The following is a 21,783-nucleotide window of genomic DNA, read 5'->3' as shown; positions in this document are numbered from 1 at the left end:
GATTTTCGCGTTACTGTCGAAGTACAGCGGAGCTGCTCCCTTGCTTTAGCCCCAGTAAAAACTGAAATGTCTCCATTTATTGCGCCCTGCCACAATCCTGATTTTGCACGGTGTGCGGTGACCGTTTTCCCCGACTTTTTAACCCCCCCCCCCCCCCCCCCACATTCCCAATGAATCTTCTGTGGGTTTTTCCATCTGCGTCACAATGGTTATGTCGAAGTCTTTCTGCCGCACACAGCCCTTAAGCGTCCCGTGATGAGTGCAAATTATGGCTAACAAAATATTACATCGGCATGTTAACTTTGCTGAACATACATTCTTCTGCTACAAGCAAAGACCAGTAGTTAAACCTCTGGAGAGTGCTTAACACGAGATGTTTATTGTTACTCAGCCCTAGTCGTTTTATCGAACTCTGAAGGATGAAAGGTTGAGTGGGCCCGCTGGGATTTGAACCTGCGGACATGAGGACACGTACAGATTTCAGGAGCAGATGCTTGATCCATGGAGCTGTAGACCAGTTTCTCTTTATAATCACATTTCTGAAGCCACTGCCACTGCCATTGCTTTGATATTCATGCCAGGCAATGATGAAACGACAAGAAATAAATAGAGATGGCTTTTAATTAAAAATATATATATATCTATTCGTTTTCAAATACCAAATGTATAATAGTTACCTTTACAGTAACCTAATTTTCCATATCAATAAGAAATATATTTTTCACCATATAAAGGCGTACACACACTTTTGTGCTCGACCCCAGTTGTCTTGTTCCCTCAGGGAACTAAGGCCTATCTCTGTATCACAGAAAAATGATTTCATTGACAATGGTATGCCCCTATAACCCTATCAGTGCTGCCACATTTTTGTTCTCTTGTGCGAGCATCCTATATCTTAATAGACTTGCTTCTCGGCCAGCATACACCGGTCCATGCCTTCCTTCCATCACTCAAGTGTGACGAGGCAGCCCCTCACATTTCTGGGCAAATCTCAGTTTAGGAACCATCAGTCCCAAGGTGATTACCGGTTTTGAGCATTTTTGTGGACCTCTCTCGCACCAGATGTTCAGAATGGTCAATTTCAGAGTCCTCTATTTGTGTTTCTGTGACGTGCCCCTGGCGAGCCCAAATCTTTTCCTAGAATGGCACAAACTTGGAGCATAACCAAAGTAGGTGGATTAAAGTGCCTTTTTGCCTACAACCTCTCGCATATATATCCGAGTCTATCCTTCCCCTTTTCCTCAGTGCAACTCTGGTATTATAGGATCTATAGAAGATAAGTAATTGGACCAGTCCCAATCCTGGTCAAGTTGCTATCTTCGTGAGAGATCTCGGCGATTCTTCCTATTCCACGTCCCCCAAGGCATTCTCTTGGTCAACGTTCAGTTGCATAATTGTATTGCAGGATTTAATACGTTTCTTATACGTTAACGTATGGCCTTTTTATGGAGAGGTTCAGTGAGCAGCCCGTCTTCTAGCTGGGGGTAGGCCTCCTCTACAGTTGTTCCCCTTAGATGTTTCTTACTTGTATGTTTCTGAATGAATCATCCTAAACTCGTCTGAAGTGAGCAACAGGAGATCAGGGCCCTATATTTCCATAGATTTACTAGTTTGCTAATTCCTATACAATCTCGACCTTTAACTTCCCTACCTCGGATAAAATATAGTTTTCCTGTAACTGTGTTTGTTCGTCAGCCTCTTACCCCATCCCAGGTATTTAGTGGCTGTCTTCCATAAAGCCACCACTACCACGATGTTATGCAGTGGGTGGTACTTGGATGCTTTGGCTCTATAAGGGAGAAGCTAGGCGTTCTTTGATACCATTTATATTTCAGACTCATCAACTTGATGTCATAGCTACAAAACACATTTGCAACGTGGCGTTTGTGAGAGTGCTGTTTGTATAAGTGCACCTAATTGCTTGAGCATCACATGAAAGCAACACACACAACAATCACTGATACTAGGTTGGCCCCAGCAAAACATCATCGCGCCAGAAATTTCAGTTACCTCCCATCCCAGTTCTGTCAAAGCAAATGCCCTCTGTACCTGATGTTCCACTAACTTTCTTTTCATCTTCTGCATTCCCTCCATTTATTCTTTACCTGCTTCACTCGGTCTTCTCTCATGCATCCTCCTTTTCTTGGTTACTAATGCTCTTTTGTTCTTTGGAGCCCTTCCCTGTCTCTTGCAGCTTTTTCTTGTTAAATCTCATGACGTCTGGCTTGTCCATCTTCCTGCAGGTACTGAACAGTTACCTGGATTTCATGGTGCAGCTGGGAGTGCTGCTCGGAGGCCACGAGAACACCACACGGCAGCAGATGCAACAGATTCTGGACTTTGAGACTGCGCTGGCCAATATCACCATCCCGCAGGAGAAGAGGAGGGACGAGGAGGTCATCTACCACCGCATGAGTGCTGGAGAACTGCAGGTAACCAGAGATGCGCGCTTCTGCGGAAAGTAAAATATGACTGCTTCATTTCCACGCACATCGGGGGCAGGGCCATTGTTTCAAACACCACATACACAGCACCTTGCAAGTGCATCTGTCGTGATGTACAACCACTATGCTAGTCTAGTATTGGGATCCACCCATTACTAAAACATAAAGCCAGTGCACCTTGGCCCCAGAATTTACACCACCACAGCTATTTCAGTGCTTAGGCCTACTCCGAACTCTGCCACGGCAACTCATTCAATGCCTGAAGTACGCTTTGCTAATCCAGTGCTGTGGCACTTGAATTGTTCTTCTGAAGTCTGTGCACCTCTACCCTGAATGAGCCATACCTTGCACACGACGGCTGTGTTGCCACATGAACAGAGCAAGTAAATGGCTCATTTGAGTGAAGGTTTTATTATTTATTTAATTTTTAATTTTTTTCTTTACTCAAAGCTCAAAGGGTGGACACCTGCAAGAAAGGCTGTTGTGAGCTACTCTAGCACCCGGAGCTATTGGATGAGGTGCTGCTTATTGGGTCATACAAGCCCTCTTAAGTTACTCTTGGCCAGTGGGGTGTATTGAAGAGTGTATACCAGGGTTTACCAAGCAGGGTGATCCGTCAAGCCCCTGTTCTGCTAAACACAGGGTCGCTAAAGTGTAGCCTGGAAATCCTGGCAGGCTAGAGGAACTGTGGCTAGTGGGGCCTCTGGGAAAGCAGTGAGAACTTTGGCTATGCGGTACAGCCTACGCGAGGGAGGAAACCAAGACTGCGGGCGCGATGACTAAAGAAGGGTAAAGTGCCAGCCTCTGTTTCAGAAGTTCATGTCTGTCTGCAGGGGAATGAGACTGCGAGGCGGAATGGTTGTGGGAGAAGTTGAAGCCTATGTATGAGAGTACGAGTTGGGGGTGATGTCTACCCGTGGAAGACATCGCCTCTAACTTGCATGAGGAAGGGAAGGATTAGTAAAGCAGGTGCCAGAAGGTTCTGTGGTAGAAGTAGTACCTGCCTATCTTCATAAAGTGGGTAGCAGTGATTGAAAATAGGGACAGAAGGCAGTGAAGGGATATGTTCTGCATGAAGATAATGACTGACTGGGAGCATAGTCTTGAGTAAAAGAGGATGGTACTCTTTTGGGGCCTGGGAATCGGAACACCTTTAAGGAAGGTTGTAATGGAGATTCCTGTGTATTACGGGGTCGGAGTGCCCCCTCCCAAATCTCTGGGACTACAACCCAACCTGAGGTGAATGGATGATGCCATCCTGGAGGAAGGGAGTTGCGGGCCTTGAGAGTTGCTAAGGAATAGTGATGCATGTCAGCCTCGGGGCAGTCTTGGGGGGGCAATATTTTTCATGATGAGGGGAGGGGCTGAGAATATTTTGACCTGGCTGGCCAATGGGCTGGAAGAAGTGAGTGCTGGAGGTGGCATTTATAGGCGATTTCCTTGGAGGCAAGGTGGGAGGGCTTGTGTCTGCTTTTAAGGGCTTGGGTGGATTTAATATCAGTCTGTGGAGTGTCTGATGCCTGCCTCTGAGGAGGTGTGATTGGGGCCAAATGGAAAGGAAGGGCAATACCTGGAGTAGGCTTGTTGGAGGAAGGGGGGGTTGTTGGAAAGAAGTGGTGATGCCTGTGGGGAGGGGGGGGGCATAAGAAGGAAGACGGTGACACCTGACTGAAGCACCCAGAGTAGGGGACACACTTCATTATTTTGAACTACATAGCCTTGCTTATGGTATGCCTATATTTCAACTTCTGTTGTGCAGCGGAATGATTTTTGACCACCATGTATTCTTTAAGCTCTGGCACAGTCCTATTGATCCCAACATTTCCATGGTGTTATGAGGCTGCTGGCATTATGCTGTTGGTGCACAGTGTACCTGGGCAGAGTGTTACCGTGGCGCTGAGATCCAAAGCCTTGGCCACACTATTGCAGCAGAGTTAACCGGGTGAAGAGACTAGGATTAATCGTAACTGAGGGTTGACCTTGGCCTTGCATCCGCGAACAGTTATCCTGGTACTGTATGTGAGAACACAAAGTAATGATCTTCCATTCGGGTTATCTTTGGGGTATTCATCTTTCAGAGGGTCTGAAGATATCAGTTTTTTTCACATTGCAAATGTTGCTGAGGGCTGGGGCAAGGGCATGTGAGGCTGTCAAATTAGTCGTGCTTGTCAGTGTGGTGTAATTGTTTTTGGAGAGCTGTTAGTGGCTCTTGGGGGGCGATTATTGCATAATATTGCTCGACTTAACGACTTGTTAGTGACCGCAGATGGGGACAATTTAAAAGAGTGAATAAGATATTAATTTCACAAATATGGTTGAGAAGTGTGCTTCAAAGGAAACTATTTCACCTAGTTATTTTGGACCGATTCTGAAAGATGCTTCCCACACCTTCGATCCCATCCTGCAAAAGCTTGGTGACCCACTGATCCTGCTTATTGACTTCAAAACTAGAGGTTGCCCCGTCTTTGTCTGATTAAGAAAAATGGATGCTTAATTTGTGATGCTGCTTTTTTCGGGCAGCGGTAATATATTCCCTTTGTGTTATGGGTGTAATAGAAGTTGCTTTGCTCTCTGCTAAGAGTTCAAAGGAACATAGGGGTTTCTTTTGCTTATGGAGCCCATCTTTAGGTCTGGCATTAGCCAAGGCCTTTTGATTTTACTAAAATTAGATATAATGTATTAATTAGTGGCTTTCAGCCAGTAGCCCTCTTCGTCCATTGATGTGCTATCATTTTAATTTCTCCCAGTACAGAATACAACAAGCGGTGTTGGTCCGCACACAGTAGCTATTGGCTCGTCCACGCACCAAGTAGATCCCTAACATCTCCACAGGGTACGGTTGCAAGGTGTGCTGTTTGAGAGCAAAAAAATATTTAGCTTCACTCCAACTTTTTTTTCAATAGAGGGCTCTGGCAGCTTACCCAATAATAAAGGTTTGCAAAAACCACAACAAAATAAAGCCGGCATCGATGAAGCCAAAAGGCTGGTAGCGAACGTCAGACCTATTGGCTTTCCCAATGTGTCACTGTGATGTGGTAATTATTAATGCATTTCCATGCTTTGGACAAGGATGGGTGCATGGTTATCCGGGATTGCTATCTTTTCTCTCAATGTTACTCGCCAATACCCGAAGTGTTCCTGTCTGGGCACCCTGTGCCACCCTGAAAAAGGGGGAAAAATGGCCAACTGGACTTTTAACCGATTTATGATGCCATTCTGATCTTCAAGGCTGGCTTGGCTCACAACTAAAACTAAGGGCTTTATGTGGGCCATACCCAGACCCTATAGGTTAACTCGTGAGTGTACACTAATAAGCAGGAGGCAGTGTATCCTGTGTGTGAAATATACAATACAGGTCTGCAAACTTGAAAAACCCATTGCCCCGTGACCTTGTTTATTTGGTTAGGGCAAAATTGTCCCCCTCGTTGTTGGCCAAAGCTCAGCTGATCTTACTCGCCATTCTCGGAGTTTCCCTTTGACTATTATATGGATTATGTTACCTGGAAACATGCATGAGCACAACGTACATACCATAACTAAATTAAAACAATGTACATTGTGTTTTTGATATTTTGACAAAATAATACTGTCGAATTGGTGGCAGGGCAGCGAAATCAAGAGCCAGAAACTGATCTTGGAAAGGATGGTTGGTCATGATGGGCGGAGCTTGCTCTTTGCAAAATAACATTTTGCACCAACCATCAAACCATACGTTTTGTCAGCAGCTGTTTTTGACACTGTTAAAATATGCACCTTTCAGCACTATTCAGTTACAATGTCATGTGAATTATAAGGTGTTGAGTAGGGTTGAGTACCTGATGGACAGGAGGTGCAATTGACTGCCAACGGGTAGGGGGTGTTGCTCTGGCAAAGCCAATAGGTCTGCCTACCTTTTGGTTTTACCAGAGCTTGTTTTGTCGTGGCATTTGCAAAACATATTGTTTGGGAGGCTCCCGGACCCTCCTCAATCTATACAACATTGGCTAAATGCTAAAATATTTTTGATCTCAAATCCACAAGTTGCTTTAGACGTCCCTGGCACTTCAGGGAACTACTTTGTGTGGATGTACTTCTTGTAAAATGGAAGAAAGTTGTCCCTCATAAATGAAGTTGGTCAGTGGCTCGCTGCAAGTGAGATTAAAGCATCAATCAATGATTTGGTTAAGGTCAAACCTCTATGTACTGATGGGCTACCCGCAGAGTTCCACCAGCTCTATGCAATTTTCCTTGTTAAGACCGAAGCCATGTCACACCTCAACAAGAGTGCCCCTGATCAGGTCTTTGGCCAAGCAAGATGTGGCGAGGTAGGAGGCAGCTCCCAATAATTAACCTTGACTGCAAAATGCTTAGCTAAATAGTAGCTTATGGGCTGTACCCCACGTATCACCCTAATAGGTGGACCAAAACCAGTTCATCACATGTAATACATCTGTCAATTTGAGGAGTCTCTATAGGGTCCTTGATGAAGACGACAGCAGTTGTGGTCTCTAGACGTAGAAAAGGCATTGAACGCTCTGCAGTGGGGTTATCTCATCTTGGTAATGTGTTGCATTGGGAATGGGGAGAGATTGGCCCAGATGGATTGCAGTGTTGTACTCCAGATCTGTGGCCAGAGTAAAAACTATAAGTTGTATTTCTAGACCATACCACCTCTTTAAGGGAATGAGACCTGAATGTGCACAATCTCCATTTTTTTTTACCTTGCAAGTGAGCCCTTTGTCACAGTGGTAATAGGTTGAGGAGCATATGAGAGTCATACCTTTGGGGAGAGCGAGTTAACATCATTTCACTGTATGTGGATGACCTGTATATTCAAACAAACATTTGCAATGCAATAGGTCTCGCATTACTGACAGTTTGCGGTATTGGCGTTGCAAATAATAATGCAATGCCAGTAGCTCATACTTTCAGTAGTGCGAGACCTAGTGCATTGCAAATGCTTGCGTAGTGAGCCAGGAGCCAGCATTGTATGTCTCAGTGCAGTACCGCAAGCTGCTCCTAGAGGACCCAAGTGAGCAAGGCACCAGCACTGCATGTCTAGGTGCAGTACCGCAAGCTGCTACTAGAGGTCCCTAGTGGGCAAGGCACTGCATGCCTACAAAGTTGGAGGTATTGGCATTATAAGTGGCAATGTTTTTTACCTAGCCATGTTGCAGGGTTCAGTACCATATGTGGCCAAATGGGGAACTCTTCAGGTCACATATAGTACTGCACCCTGCAGAAGATATGGTAAATCCACTCTACCCATAATGCATTGGATGCAAGACAGTACTACGAGTACATTCAAATAGCTATGTCCATATATACAATTATTAGTTTTGAAATTTGACAAAATAATTATTACATTAATTTCGGATTGGGTTGTACTCTGTGGGGCTGATGAAGGGAAATTTATAGACTCTCATATAAATGTGAAATGTTCTAGTGAGCGAAGTAACCGATGCCAGCCTAGCTTAGGACCAAGTGTATGTCCTGCCTGAAGCCTTTTAATAAAATAGTGCCTTGATGCTGTAATAATGGACACCTAGGGAGTAACAACACATGTAACAGGGGGTGTCCTCATGGGAGGTTACAAAAATAGACGATGCGGTACTAAGCAGGGACTACCAAGCCTATTGACCAATGAAAAGCCACTATTTACAAGGGACAGGAGCCAATTAAAAAGATGGGCGTAAAGTGGGAGTAGCTTTATGCCCATATCCGGATTACAGCATGTCTCGAAGAGACAGCGCAATCGCTGCCTAGACGAGAACTAAAAATGGTGTGGTGGGCCTTGCACCAACATTATATCTTCTAGTAGAATTTGGAAAAACTTTGGGCCTTACCACTAATTGGTCCAAAACATGTGTATTCCCTTTCAATCCATATGACAGTTACCTGGTTTTGGTAAACTGTGGAATGACATGGGCTCCACATATGACATGGGCTCCACATACCTTCAAATACTTGGTGGTAACTGTTTATCATAATGTGGAGAACCTCGGGCAAGGGAACTAAGGCATCACTTTGAGGTCACTGAAGGGAAATGTGGCTTATGGAGATCCCTTAGGTTTCCCATTATGGTGAGACGGGTCCTTAACCAAATGATTATTCTTCCCGGATTTCTCTTTTTCATTATAAATAGGTAGATTCTCACATTAGGGACTTACTATGGAATGGCCAAAGACTGTTTCCCTAGAAATACTTCAGAGGCCTATAACTGGGGCATTGTATGTGCCCCAGATTACGAATTGCATTATCTAACAGTACAGCTGTAGTGGAGAGCTAGATCCCTGGGTGGTAACTGCAGGGATGAGATTGGTCGCCTGGGCAAGAAGCACAGTCAGGCAGCTTTCATGGCACTGTTTTGGAGGAAGTGATGGGGAAGTGGGTCCGAATATGTTCCATAACACTGCAATGAAATGCTGGGCGCACTGAATTAAAAAAAAAAAATCAAGTTGCCAATTGTATGCCCAGGCCATGCCGTTAGTTGGGCGCCATTATGGGGAGAATTTCTTTGCCGCTAAACAAATGAGACAATGGCCTGAGGTGGGAATATTAATTTGAGCATTGGTACTTGGCTGGGAAGATTATCCCCGTGAAGACACTGCCTTAAGAGTATGGTTTCCCACCTGGTCAGTTTTTAACTTATGAAGCTGTGATGTGAGTGTTTTAGGGCTTCTGGGTCGTGATTGTATAAGAACTCCTACGACTCGATCGCCTACAAGTCCCATTTACAATAGAGGCTGGTCGCAAATTGGTTACCTGCATCTATAAAATACTAAAGATGATGAGACCTAGCCCCAGCAAGGATAAGACTATGACCTGCTGCACGTCCACGGGAGGGTGGGTTCCTCTTACATCAGAGAGCAGTTGGCTCGGGTTAAAGAAGAGGCCCTTAGAAGGGAGGAATCTAGAGGTGTGCAGAAGCATCCAATAGCCAAACTTTGGGGAAATGTTCTCCATAATTTTGTTCTTCAGTCCGAGGATTCAGAAGATTTGGAACCGGATCATTGAACGTCTGTACCAAGGCTGGCGCTAGGCATGGGCAGTGTGGGCAGCCGCCCAGGGCCCTGTGGTCAACTTGGGGCCCGCACCAATGCGACAGTCAGACCAGGGCATGAAAGTTGTCGCCTTGCAAGTGCGCCACCTTAGGAGGCCCCTCTCCCCTGCACTCACTGCTATGGTGTACCGAGGGTGGGGGCGGACATTCCCAGTTGCAAGAAGACACATTCCTCACGTTTGCCCGGCAATTAGGCCTCATCCCCCCCCCCCCCCCCCCAAACACACACACCCGCGCGCACGCACACGCGCACCGGAATGGCACTTGCCCTGCTGCTTAGCTCTCTGGTGATAAGCAACCTATCACCTTCAGCCCTTGATGAGATGTTAGGAGGTGCTTGTAGGTGGCTGAAAGGGAAGGGCTGCAGCTTCACGAGCAGGGGCATCTATTCAGATGTAAACAAAACAGCCCTGAATCTGTCACATCTATGCAATTTAGAGCCCCCCCCCCCCGCACATTCCTTTTCTGCCCGGGCCCCTAAAAATCCTAGAGCCAGCCCTGTCTGTACCTGTGTTAATGTTGATGTGATAATAGTCCCAATGATTGTCGAGCGAGCGGCACATGCCTGAGGGTGACGAGCAGTTAACACCTGGTCCATGCAGTTAACCTTCAAGACAATCTGCTTAGTCAGTAGCGAGAAAAGCCGTCCTTAACCACTTAAGTGTGTAAAGTTATGAACTTTTATTCTATACGATATGCGTAAAATGTTTTAGGTGATCAGCACAATGGTGTTAAGTGTGATATTAAAGGAATCTAGCTTTACTTCGACAGAAAATGCCATGTGTGATGCAACTGTGGACATTTATTTGGATAAATGGCAGGAACGAGATTTACAAATAAACCGGTTGGTCAGGGGTTGAAGTGAACTGACTGACACCATGTACTGTATGCGGCAGCAGGCAGAAGAAAAATGTGAAGGACACAATAACAGATCAGCGGATGAGGAAGGCTGACTGAAATCCTCCATAAGTATAATGCAAAAATATTTTTTGTAAAACCGAAATGTCTTGGCTAACTCCAGACCTAAAAATGGATGAGACCATGTTGAGGCTGGTGCTACATGTAGGTGGAGACATGGATGTCCTAGTGATGCTTCACGTGCTGAGTTTTAAACGAGGATGAAAGCAGAAATGCATCGCATTCATAGCGGCTAGGCAGCTGCAGAGCAGGCATGATGTCTAGAACATAGATTTACGTCAAAACAATTTGGATTACCAGGGCTCCTTGTGATGCCAGATGTCTTGATCCGCTGGAGTTAATGGTTTCATTGCTTCCTGAGGAGCTGAACATGGAGACTGTAGACTCTGCTCCATTTTGACAGATTCCATATTTAAAGCAGAAAACTGCAGCATTATTTTGAGATCTCTGGCGCCATCCTGCATTTGGGAGTAACTGGCATAAAAACACAATTTCAACAGATGCCCAGTGAGAGGAAATTGAAGTACAACGATGTTATGGGATCCCGATGTTGGATGTTGGCTGCCTTCAGTCGTGGTTAAAAAGAAATCCATCCATCGTGCTCCTAAGAGACTTTACGTCAAAAGGAGTAAAAGCAGGTTTGAAGGAACCTTCATGATGGACAGTAACTTGGCAGGCGTGCAAATCTTGCTGCCTACCGACATACGGAGCACAGGTAGAATAAAAGTAATACTTCTTATAAAAAGCCCCTTAGGATCAGATGGAGTGTTGATCTAATGTCTCTGGTCTCTTCTGATGTACCTCAGTAAAGTGCCCAGGACAGTCTTAGTTAATGATGCAGTCGCTGTAACTTGCTCTTGACCGATCTTGCATGTTGGGGTCCTACTTTACCTCTGTAACTTGCTCTCTTTATAATGGTGCATTTTTTTTGTGTGTTTTTTTAGATCTCGGTCATGATATGTTGCAACAAGCATAATTTCTTTTTTACAATAAAATATTTTAATCAGGAGACTGTATTGAGCAAGTGAAGTAACTGCATGGAAAATAACTATCCTGCTCCCCTACCACAAGCTCCAGAATATACAGTTCTTAGTCCATTAGAGTGCCTTGCTCCATCTCACTGGGTACCACACTGGTGTGTGTCACCCCCCTCCCACAGCCCTTGCTACTCCCATCAGACAAACATTGCTCACTCGGTCCTAGCATAGTTATCAGAGCAGCTCGCTTGCCGTTTCTTGCCACGTCTCATTCCCCTGTGCACCTTTGCAAGTCTCTGGCTTAAGGAATTGAAGAGACCACACATAGGGTGCTCCAAGTCTCTCCCAAGACAGTCTTCTCCTATCAAGTCACGCCTTCTTTAGTCACTCCTCACTTACTTTCCCACCATGCCTTGCTTGCAGAGTCTGGGGCACCGTGTTTGCAGTATCGTGACACATTTTGAACACAGTCTGCTGATTCCCCTCCTGCAGTCGCCCAACATGCTTTGCATGGAATGAAGTTTGTGCTTTGGATTAACCCATTCAAAAACCAGTGCACTATAAACACATTCTAAGGCTCTTCCTGAGCAAGAGGTACTCTTGAATTAAATGGGCAGAGATTAGTGCAACGTCACAGGTCATGCACAGCAGTTTGTCACCAGAGAGGAACACATTGGGGGCAGGTGCACTTTGCTGGGGAGTACTGCAGAGACGACCCTGCCTGGACGTATAGATTTTAATAACTTTGTTAACTTAGTGGTTTGATTACTTCTAAATCAACACAGAGCCCGTCTGGGTGCTTTCTATTTTGCGTTAATGCATTTTCAACACTGAGGTAAATTGGTGGTTAAGCATGCTTTCTGTACCCCCCTCAATTCCCCCCTCCCCCCCCCCTCCCCCAATTGCCAAAGGCACCTTCATTCCAGTGGTGCAGAGGATACCTGCGCCTCGTATTCTTTACTTTAGGTGGTTTGCAGGCCATGTGCTCAGGAAGTGAAGAGGTCTGATTGTTTTGATGGTATTCGCTTCAATGTTTGTCAACACTCTGGTTGCACCTCACACTGGTGCAACTCGGAGGGATACTTCCCCAGTCGGTATACATGTCCCCACTAAGTGGACCGCATTGTGGAGAAGAATGACGTTTTCCTTCTTTCTCTTTCAGACGTTGGCGCCAGCCATAGACTGGATGCCCTTCCTCAAGACAGTCTTTAGCCCTGTGGAGATTAACGAGTCTGAGCCAGTTGTGGTGTACGCCAAAGAATATCTGGTGCAGGTCTCGGAACTCATCAATGCTACAGAAAAAAGGTGAGTGGGGTTGGTAAAGCTAGATTGTCATGGGAGAAGAGCTGAAGGGATGCCTTGACTTGGATACGTAAGAAAACAAACTGGAGTAAACCCGTTAACCCAGCTGAGACCGGGTAAGTATTACAACAATAAAACAGTGTCTCAACTGGTATATCAAGGAGGGGGACTGTTCAAAAACATGTATCAATCACATAGCACAGGAAAGGGACAAGGGAGACCAAGTAAGAGTGGAAAGGTTGTTTGCATATAGAAGCACAAAATACAACTAAATTGCAGTAACCATAGCAACCAGATGTGCACTGGGAGTGTTGTAGTGAGTAAACGGCGCAGTGACGCAAGTGATTAGAAAACAACGTGAGGCGGCAAAAAAATAATAATCAGTGGGGGTCAAACAAAAGTATTTACAATCACAAACATAATTTCATTATTTGTGAATGACCCTTTGGTTGCCGTAAATGGTGTCAACGGCGTTTTGACCTCTCTAACTCGAGGTCATCATCAGGACAATGGTTACATGATTCAAATAGGTGCTCTGGTGGCGCTTGGTGGGGAAGGAAGAATCCAGAAGGTGATTCCTACTCATCTGGAGCTGCGGTAAGGCGTGACTTGAGGCAGCGTTCAATGGCTGGGATGCGGTCAGTTGTGGAAGGTCCAACGTCAAGGGGAAGAGCGTGCGGATAGCTGGGCATCGCTCTGAGGAGTTATTCAAATGGCTGTGGGTGGTTGAGTCTGGCGGTTAGTCGCGATCAGGGGAGTTGTGGACCAGGGTGCCGGAATTAGTCCGGAGGGTGAGTGGGATGAATAAAGCGTCAGATGTTGGACCTTCCACAACTGACCGCATCCTAGCCATTGGACGCTGCCTCAAGTCACGCCTTACCACGACTCCAGACGAGTAGAAATCACCTTCTGGATTCTTCCTTCCCCCTTCCCCACCAAGCGCCACCAGAGCACTTATTTGAATCGTGTAACCATCGTCCTGATGATGACCTCGAGTTAGAGAGGTCTAAACGTCGTTGACACCATTTGCGGCAACCAAAGGGTCATTCACAAATAATGAAATTATGTTTGTGATTGTAAATACTTTTGTTTGACCCCCACTGGTTATTATTTTTTCGCCGCCTCACGTTGTTTTCTGATCACTTGCGTCACTGCGCCGTTTACTGACTACAACACTCCCAGTGCACATCTGGTTGTTATGGTTACTGCAATGTAGTTGTTTTTTGTGCTTCTATATGCAAATAACAACCTTTCCACTCTTACTTGGTCTCCCTTGTCCCTTTCCTGTGCTATGTGATTGATGCACGTTTTTGAACAGTCCCCCTGCTTGATATACCAGTTGAGACACTGCTTTATTGTTGTTGACTTGGATATATGGCTTGCAGAACTGATGAAGCCACTAAAACATGATGGCTCTTCATTAGGTCTGTACAATGGCCATTACAACAAGAGACCTCAGAGTTGTACAACACTGTTAAGCGGTCGAGGCTGGATGGTACAGGCGGTCTGCCATTGTACCTGCTGCTGCAGACCCATTCAGAACAGTGGGCTTGGGGTCAGTCAGAGGGTGGATAGAAGACTGGATTTGTGTTGGTTACTTCCTGGGGATCCAAGTTTGTGTAACTGACCATTTTAAAAGCGTTTTTTTTACAAATGTAATGTAGAGTTTTCCAAGCTTTTGTTGTACAAATGTTCGACAGATCCCTGCCTCAATCTGTTGCGCTTCCTTTCATGTGAGCTGCTAGAGTGTCTAGTTCACTTGCTGACCTCAGGAAAGTGGGCAGAGGAGTGAGGGTGGGCTTCAGATTCTGTTTTACCTAGGAATTAGTTTTCTAGTTGTAAATGCAGCACAAAAAGCTAGTTTGTGTGTGTTGGGATGCTGTTCCTGAGCCTTGCTATTCCATTCACCTGCGCTAACTTGGCTCGGACGTCTCTGAAGTAGAGGGAGACTCAGTAACTGAAGACTGGGAGATACTTGCAATGGGTAGGTTCACCTGGTGATTACTGCAGTCCACGAAGGAGCTCCCCTACAGCATACGGTCTGCTCGACTGGCCACAAGAGTTCTGTAACTTTTGTGCCATCACAGATGGAGACTGTTCTCCATGGCTGCTGCCCAAGAGGAATGTTTAGACAGAGCGCACCAACAATTCTCTCCCTGTCTTCTCCTGAGCAGTCTCCTCAACAACTACATGATGTGGAACGTCGTGCGCAAGGCATCGGCCTTCCTGGATCAGCGTTTCCAGGACGCAGAGGAGAAGTTCTTGCAAGCCATGTACGGGACCAAAAAGGTATGGTTCTGACCCAATAACAGCACAAATCCTTTTGAATGCTTCTTTATGATTTGTCATACTGTAGTGCTATCTCTGCTGTAAACCAATGTGGAGAGTTGATCTGCAGATCTTTCATATTAATTGGGACTTGGACACATGATAATGCTTTTTTCCTTTGTTTTTTTTGTATTTTCTTGTTTTTTGTTTTAAACTTTCTTCTGTTTGGAAAAATGACACTGCAGATTGAAGGGAGTGCCTGCTTGCTCAATGACTAATCTTCTGAGCTTATTGCAATAGGCTTAGATCTTTGATAATTCCTCGACGAACTGCCTTTTCAGTCGGCTTTGTATTTGTAATTTGAATGCAATATCTCTATTTTACTAATCAGCAGGTCAGGACAGAGCATCATCAGCTAATCCAGCTGTAATTAGTATTTCTAGACTCTTTCCTAAAGTTCTGTACAAAACTTTTCAAACATCTGTCCTCCTGCCATTTGCTTTTTCTCCTTCAATCTCTGCATTCAGTGAGAGCCCAGTGGGGGTATTCTATTTTTTCAGTGCTGTTATGAAAGTTGTGTTGTAATGATGGGAGCGCATCAGAGGTTTGTATGCATTGTAACTAAGTATGGCTACTGTCCCCTCCGCCCACGTTATGCATTGGCTGGTCCTGGTGGCAACGAATCAATAGTCCTGGGCCCCCTTTAGAAGGGTACTACTGTTGGTTTTGTTTTGATTGTGTGTTTGTTTTGCTTGTGTGTTTTCCATTTGGACACCATCTGGTAATCCCGGCCGCCATTTACACCTTCCAACACCACCTCCCAAAACCTGTTCAACCTAGTGGGTGATGGAAGCTGCTATCACATACTCTTTCTTGCCTATATTGTTCTAGGGATATTCACGTTTAAAGTGGCAGTGGAGACCATGCATAACCCTAAAGTCAGTCCACTTTGAGAACTGGGAAGCCCTTGAGATAAATGGATTCTCCTGTGGTTGCCAATTATATTCAGACCACAACTGGTAGTTCTTATGCTGCGGGCCTCCAAGTTTAGGTATCCCACATTAGTGCTGGCCCACTATGACATCTACCCCCCACCAAACACAACAGCTCATTGAATTCCAGTGAACGGTGTTCTGAACCAAATACTGGTGCCCAAATTCCTGGTCGCCAATGACTTGAATCCCAAACTCAGAACAGCCCTGAAGTGCTCCAGTGAATTCATTGGGGCACGCTCCTGGTTGTTTTGGAGTCCGGGTTTGTTGCCTAGCCATTTTTGGCCATTATTTTTCCAGATGGAAACTAAGCAGCTGAAGCTTCAACCCTTGGAGTTGCTCAGCTTCTGCATCTATGTGGTTCAGAAGCCCCGCATTTGTGGGTATGGTCTTCCTTAAGTTGAGGTCCCATGCATTCTCAAGTTTGTGGAGTTAACCTGATATTTGTTCAAAAAGCAAGTAATAAAGACCAATAAAAATATTGATAGTTGTATTTCGAGTAAATAATTCACACAAAAAGAGGGCCAGAGGAATTTTTTAAAGACAGGGGCCGATTCCCCACTATACAACTAGAAGACACAATTGAAGGCCCCTGGGTCTAGTACAATAATAAAGTGTTGGCGTATCCCTTTCTTAGGACTAAACCTCTAGATGAGCATGGTATGGAGAGGTCTCCATTTTGAAAGATTGAATTCCCCTCTGTCTTAGTTACTTTACTTTTAATCCTAGACAACGAATGCATCATTAAAATTGCTTAGCATATTGTAGAGTTAGTTTGTCACTTTCGCTTGTTCACTTACCCCCTTCCCCATACCCTGCTCATCTAGAGGTTTAGTATCTCTACTAAAACATTCCTAGGCTACACCCTCTCAGAGAGGGTGTTGTAGCCCGCACTACGACTAGGTTTGAAGTGCTAGGAGATCCCCTATGATGAAGCATGCCACCTTCTTCTTTTTTTTTTTTTTTTAACATTTTATTGGGTTTTCCAATTTTGAATATTGTACAAACAGTAGATCTTATGCAGACACAAGTCCATAGTGTATATATTACAGTGGTATGTAGTACAATTGCATTTATACTTGAGTCCAGGATTTGATTAGCTGAAGCAAAGCAATCGTGTTCATATCATACATTGAAGAAATGGTTCGCCTGGCAGTGTAACAAGATGGCTAGGTACATATGCAAGTTTATTAACATTATTTCTAAAACTCATCTAACTACCCCTCCCAACTCTCCTACCCCTATTGAACCCATGGCAGTGCAAGCCATTGTCATGTGGGTTTGTTGCGCTATAATACTATGCTCTGGGTATTTCTATTATGTGTGGGCAGCGACTGGTCTACTGTTTATAGCTACTTATCTTGAATGAAGCATGCCACCTTTGGGTGGGTGAGGGGACTCGTCCTAAGAAAGGGATACCCCAACACGTTATTATTGTACTAGACCCAGGGGCCTTTTATTATATCTTCTAGTTGTATTTCGAGCCCTGAAATTACTAGTACCTTATGATTTTATGAATAACTTGTTTTAAGCACCTTTTTTCCTGCCTGAAAAGAAGTCTTATTTTTCTTTGTAGTTCTAGTACGAACATCTTGGTAAGTTTGTAATGGGCTGTATTCACAGCGCCATACTGTATCAGAGTGCTAATAATTAGCATTCCCTGGAGAAAGCCTTTGTTGGTTGTTCTTACTGTATTACGTCAAGTATCCTCATGGAATAATTTGGTTATCTAATTGCAGCGGAGTAGTACTGTAGCACTGCAGCATTCTTGTTACTTAACTCTACCATATCTATACCGTAACCACCGATTTGCTCAGCACATTCGCCCCCTTCCTAAACTGAGATTGACAAGGAGCTGGAGGAAAAAAGCACAGTGAAAAATTTTGAGTGACCAAACTGAGGTGACCAATTGGTCGAAATTCTTGCCACCTGTCCCCCGGAAGTGTGGTGTGAGGATCAGTTTCTAGGCCACTTGGCGCTCATGGGTATTCAGTGGTTTCCCTCTGTGATGTCAAGGTGGGGCTGTCTCAGTGCTCCCTGGGAAGGGGGTGGCACGCTCTGCTCTCTGGGTTGGGTGGTGGGGGTAGCACCGAGTGTTGGGTGTGGGGGAGTCAGGCACTTGTTCACAAGCAATTGGAGTCTCCCACTGAGGACTCCTACGGGCCTCAAACTGTGATGCAAGTGTGTGATTTGGGTCCTGCTGTGCTCTCATGAGGGCGGGGAGGGTGGCAGAGCCGTTTCTACCATTAGGCAAGACTAGGCGGCTGCCTAGGGCGACAAAAGGTGGAGGGCAGCAAAAAACATGTGTGCGTGAAGGTCGGGGTCCCTTGGCAGGCCCGGCAAGCTTTAGTAGAGTCCTGTCCAAGGACGCCGCATTCACAGCACTGTGCCCCTGTCTTAAACACAGGGGAGGGCGCCTCGAGTTCCTGAGGAGCAGCAGAGGAGCTAGACGGGCGGGTGGGGGCATCATCAAGCGGGATCCATCGCTCTTCTCGGAAGTACATGGGTTAGAAGGTGCCGAGACCTGCCCAACCGCGGCCCCGGCCTTTAGCAGCGCCTCCCTCCCAGTGCCTGCCTCTAGGCGCTTGGACAGCCTCAGGTCGCCAGCTGTGGGCAATGCACAAATATTTCTATTAACGTCCATGCCGAACTGCAGTTGAAGACGTTACTCGGAACTTTGAAGTGCCTCATCCAATTTTTGTCATGCTGGTTTCTTTTTAAACATAAAATACTCACATAAAATACTTTCCCATTGTCTGAACTGGTAATGGAGGTTTGCACTGCCTGTGTTTATAACGCACACTATGTGGAGTTAAGCCAGCCCTTTCATGCCAATCGTTAGCAGGGCAGATAGCGGTTATTTCAGAGAGGGAGTGAGAGCGTTACTAGGAGCTCGGTTCTTCCTTCAGTAGCACCTGTCGCTCCCACCCGACACGTGGATGCAGATGTGAGGCAGGCAGGCCCAGGAAGCCCTGGTCAGGTCCACCGAGCCTTTCATTAGCTCTGCATGTCATCCGTTCCACAGAGCTGGATGGGGTCAATCTCCCATTAAGAAAGGATCTTTGCCTTTGATTGCAGCCAGCCGGCACTCAGGAAAGGCATCCTCATGGACCGCTTCCCGCAGTGGCTTGAGGATATTGGCTTGGCAAGAAGGGATGTCTGTCCAAGTCAGAACTAGACATCCTCCCACGGCCACCGCCAGCTCGACGCTGTCATCCCCAAAGGCCCTTTCTAGTAAGTAGTAACTGTGCAATGCTTCAGAAGACTGATGTGCTCGGTCCTACGAAAGCACTATAGACATGTTTCATTTCTTAGCGCCGCCTAGGGCTTCTGTGGTAAATAATATGATGTTATTTTTAAAGGCGTTCTCTTGAAAATGTGCTTCTGATCAGTTTTATTTTTTGGAACAATATCTCTTCTCCCCCCCCACCCCCTTCAGCCCTGCTCCTGGTGCCAAGGGGAGAGAATGTTGGGCAAGGGCCAGAGATGCCAACATAGGAGCTGGGAAACCAGGTTCGAGCCTCCGCGTCGGCTGAACATCCTGTGATTCTGGGCAAATCATTTAACCTCCCCGTGCCTACCAAAAATGAATGTGTCCTTGTGTAACATAGGTGGAGCTCATGTAAAGCGCTCCAATACCTTTGGGTCGTGATTGCCTATATAAAACTGCAAAAAGTAAACGTGTATTGGGTACAAATCTGGCCTCGCTTTAGGCCCTTCCACGTGACTCCGAAGGTGTTCAGAAAATTACAGCAGGGTTCACTCCAACACTGGCACAGGCAGCTCAAAGCTGTAATCCTCACGGGCGCTATTTTGGAGTGGGGGCCAGCTAAAGTGGACAGATCTACAAAATGCACCTGCCTGATCCAGAGGAAGCAGGCACGCCTAATCTGATGGCGCTCCCCAGCTAGGACTTCTGGATGAAACAATTCAAAGTTAATGTCACTTACATAAAGTTTATATTTGATGGTCCTTCATTTGTGTTTAACAAGTGTTTCCGATCATTTGGTACAGATTTAGGTTAACTTCACCCCCTCCTCTCACTGCCCCCTCCAAGCCATGTAGTGTTTCTTAGCCCTCGGGCTCCACTTGGTAAACACGTGTCTTGGGTTCAAATTGCAGCTGTTTTGTGGCGGCAAAACACCTAGAAACGGCCCTGAAGGGTGGTGTATTCTCTCTCTGTTCTCTGAATTTCGGGTGGGAGGAGGCAGGAGGTAGTTGCCTCTCTGCAGGCTGTCCCAGGTCCACGAAGGGGACCCTCCTAAGAGGGTGGCCCCCCTTTAGTGCCACATGATGGCACACGAGGCAGCCGCCCAGTGTTTGCGACCCCCCTAAGGGTCTGCATGCCCGTGTCACTTCCGGGCAGGAGTGGGAGGGCGAGGGACATATACCTCTCCCACCCACTAGGCACCCTCTTTTCCTGATGCAGTTCCCTCCCTACCACTTACCCAGCGTACAGGCAGGGGGTGAGGGGGATGAGTTTGTCAAACTTATTATTTTGTGTTGCAGGCGGAGTTACAGGGCGATCCAGAGGCCGTAAGTTGCAGAGGGGTACCCTCTGCATGAGCACAACAAGAGTGCAAAGGCCAAATATCCCCAGGGAGGTCCTCGTGTTGGACCCTGGAGGAGCAACGGTGCTCCGTTAGTCCTACGGGCGGTTGTGGACCTGAGCAACCAGGGGTTGCCTGGAACGCTCCGCCCACTTCTGGGGGTGTGAGTAATGGGGTGGACTGGCGGTCCACCGGTGGGAGGGGTTATGCCCTCCCCCAAATCTGGCAAACACTGATTGGCTATGGCCACGGTGTAATTTGACTCATCAGGTGGGCAGGCGGCGAGGGGCTGCCTGCCCTGGGATCGCCTGTAAGATAACTCACCATGTTGGCATATTTATTATGCAAATAAACTTGCAGCAATTTTCTTCACAAAAAAGGTGTTTTGTCTGTTTATTTCTCCAGGATATTGCTGTGGGGGGGATGGGGAGAGTGTTGCTAATATTGGCACTATGCCCTCTGGATATGCCTGCTCTCTGTCCCCTCGCCGTTCTAAATTTGGACTCGCTCACTACCCCATCTTCGTGTAGTTGGATCATTTACTGACAGTCCGACGAGGTTGGTTCAGCGCAACTTCCTAAATTATAGGGCCCCTGGAACTCATGCTTCGTTCTTCGCAGTGTATCATGGGCAGTTGCTATAGGAGGAAGATGCGATTTAAAATCCGTGGGAATCAATGATGGTGCATGAGGGATGGAGAGGGAGGTGGCAATTAAAGGGGCAAATGGGGAAGAAGAATGAGGGCGGGCGTGCCTGGGGGGTGATGCATTAATCCAATACCCATGTTGTGATCGTTAATCGGACCATTTCACCCTCACAGAGTTGCCTCCCCCGCTGGAAGTTCTGCATCAGCGACACCGACAGTAATCTGGGTTTTGCACTCGGGGCCATGTTCGTGAAGGCCACGTTCGCTGACGACAGCAAGAGTACGGTATGTCCCGACCCCCTGCAGTTGCTTTCTGTAACGCTGAGCACAAGACACTCCTTATGTCGGACTCCAGCCACCTGACCTTGTACTGCACAAGGAACACACCCTAGTTGTATGACCGCGCTATTTAAATAATTAAGCACTGACAGCCCTCAAACTGCCAGTAACACCTCCTCACGGCAGCATCAGCAAGACAGGTCAATGACTACCCTCGTCATCCAATTATCTCACCTCACAGCAGCGTCAGACGCAGCGTGAAATCCTCTAGCTATCCCTCCCCTCATCACGTGCGTCAGGAACCCTGTATTTCACGTTAACTGCTCCACCATGCGTGACTAGGTCATCCAGTCCAGGCGTTTGCA

At 46.4% G+C, this 21,783-nt stretch overlaps 1 protein-coding gene across 3 annotated transcripts in view; it reads left to right on the top strand.

Moving 5' to 3' along the window:
• Positions 1 to 21,783, top strand: part of ECE1 (endothelin converting enzyme 1) — a 398,159-nt gene that overhangs the window by 288,034 nt on the left and 88,342 nt on the right. For all 3 annotated transcript variants that reach the window (XM_085608988.1, XM_085608989.1, XM_085608987.1), the window contains 4 exons: positions 2,244 to 2,432; positions 12,544 to 12,686; positions 14,858 to 14,972; positions 21,314 to 21,424. In XM_085608988.1, the coding sequence (XP_085465114.1) occupies positions 2,244 to 2,432; positions 12,544 to 12,686; positions 14,858 to 14,972; positions 21,314 to 21,424 (558 nt within the window). The remainder of the gene's footprint in view (positions 1 to 2,243; positions 2,433 to 12,543; positions 12,687 to 14,857; positions 14,973 to 21,313; positions 21,425 to 21,783) is intronic.

The sequence above is a fragment of the Triturus cristatus genome, chromosome 1_2, assembly GCF_964204655.1.
Source record: "Triturus cristatus chromosome 1_2, aTriCri1.1, whole genome shotgun sequence".
Classification (NCBI taxonomy): Eukaryota; Metazoa; Chordata; class Amphibia; order Caudata; family Salamandridae; genus Triturus; species Triturus cristatus.
This window is presented reverse-complemented; position numbering and strand designations above follow the sequence as displayed.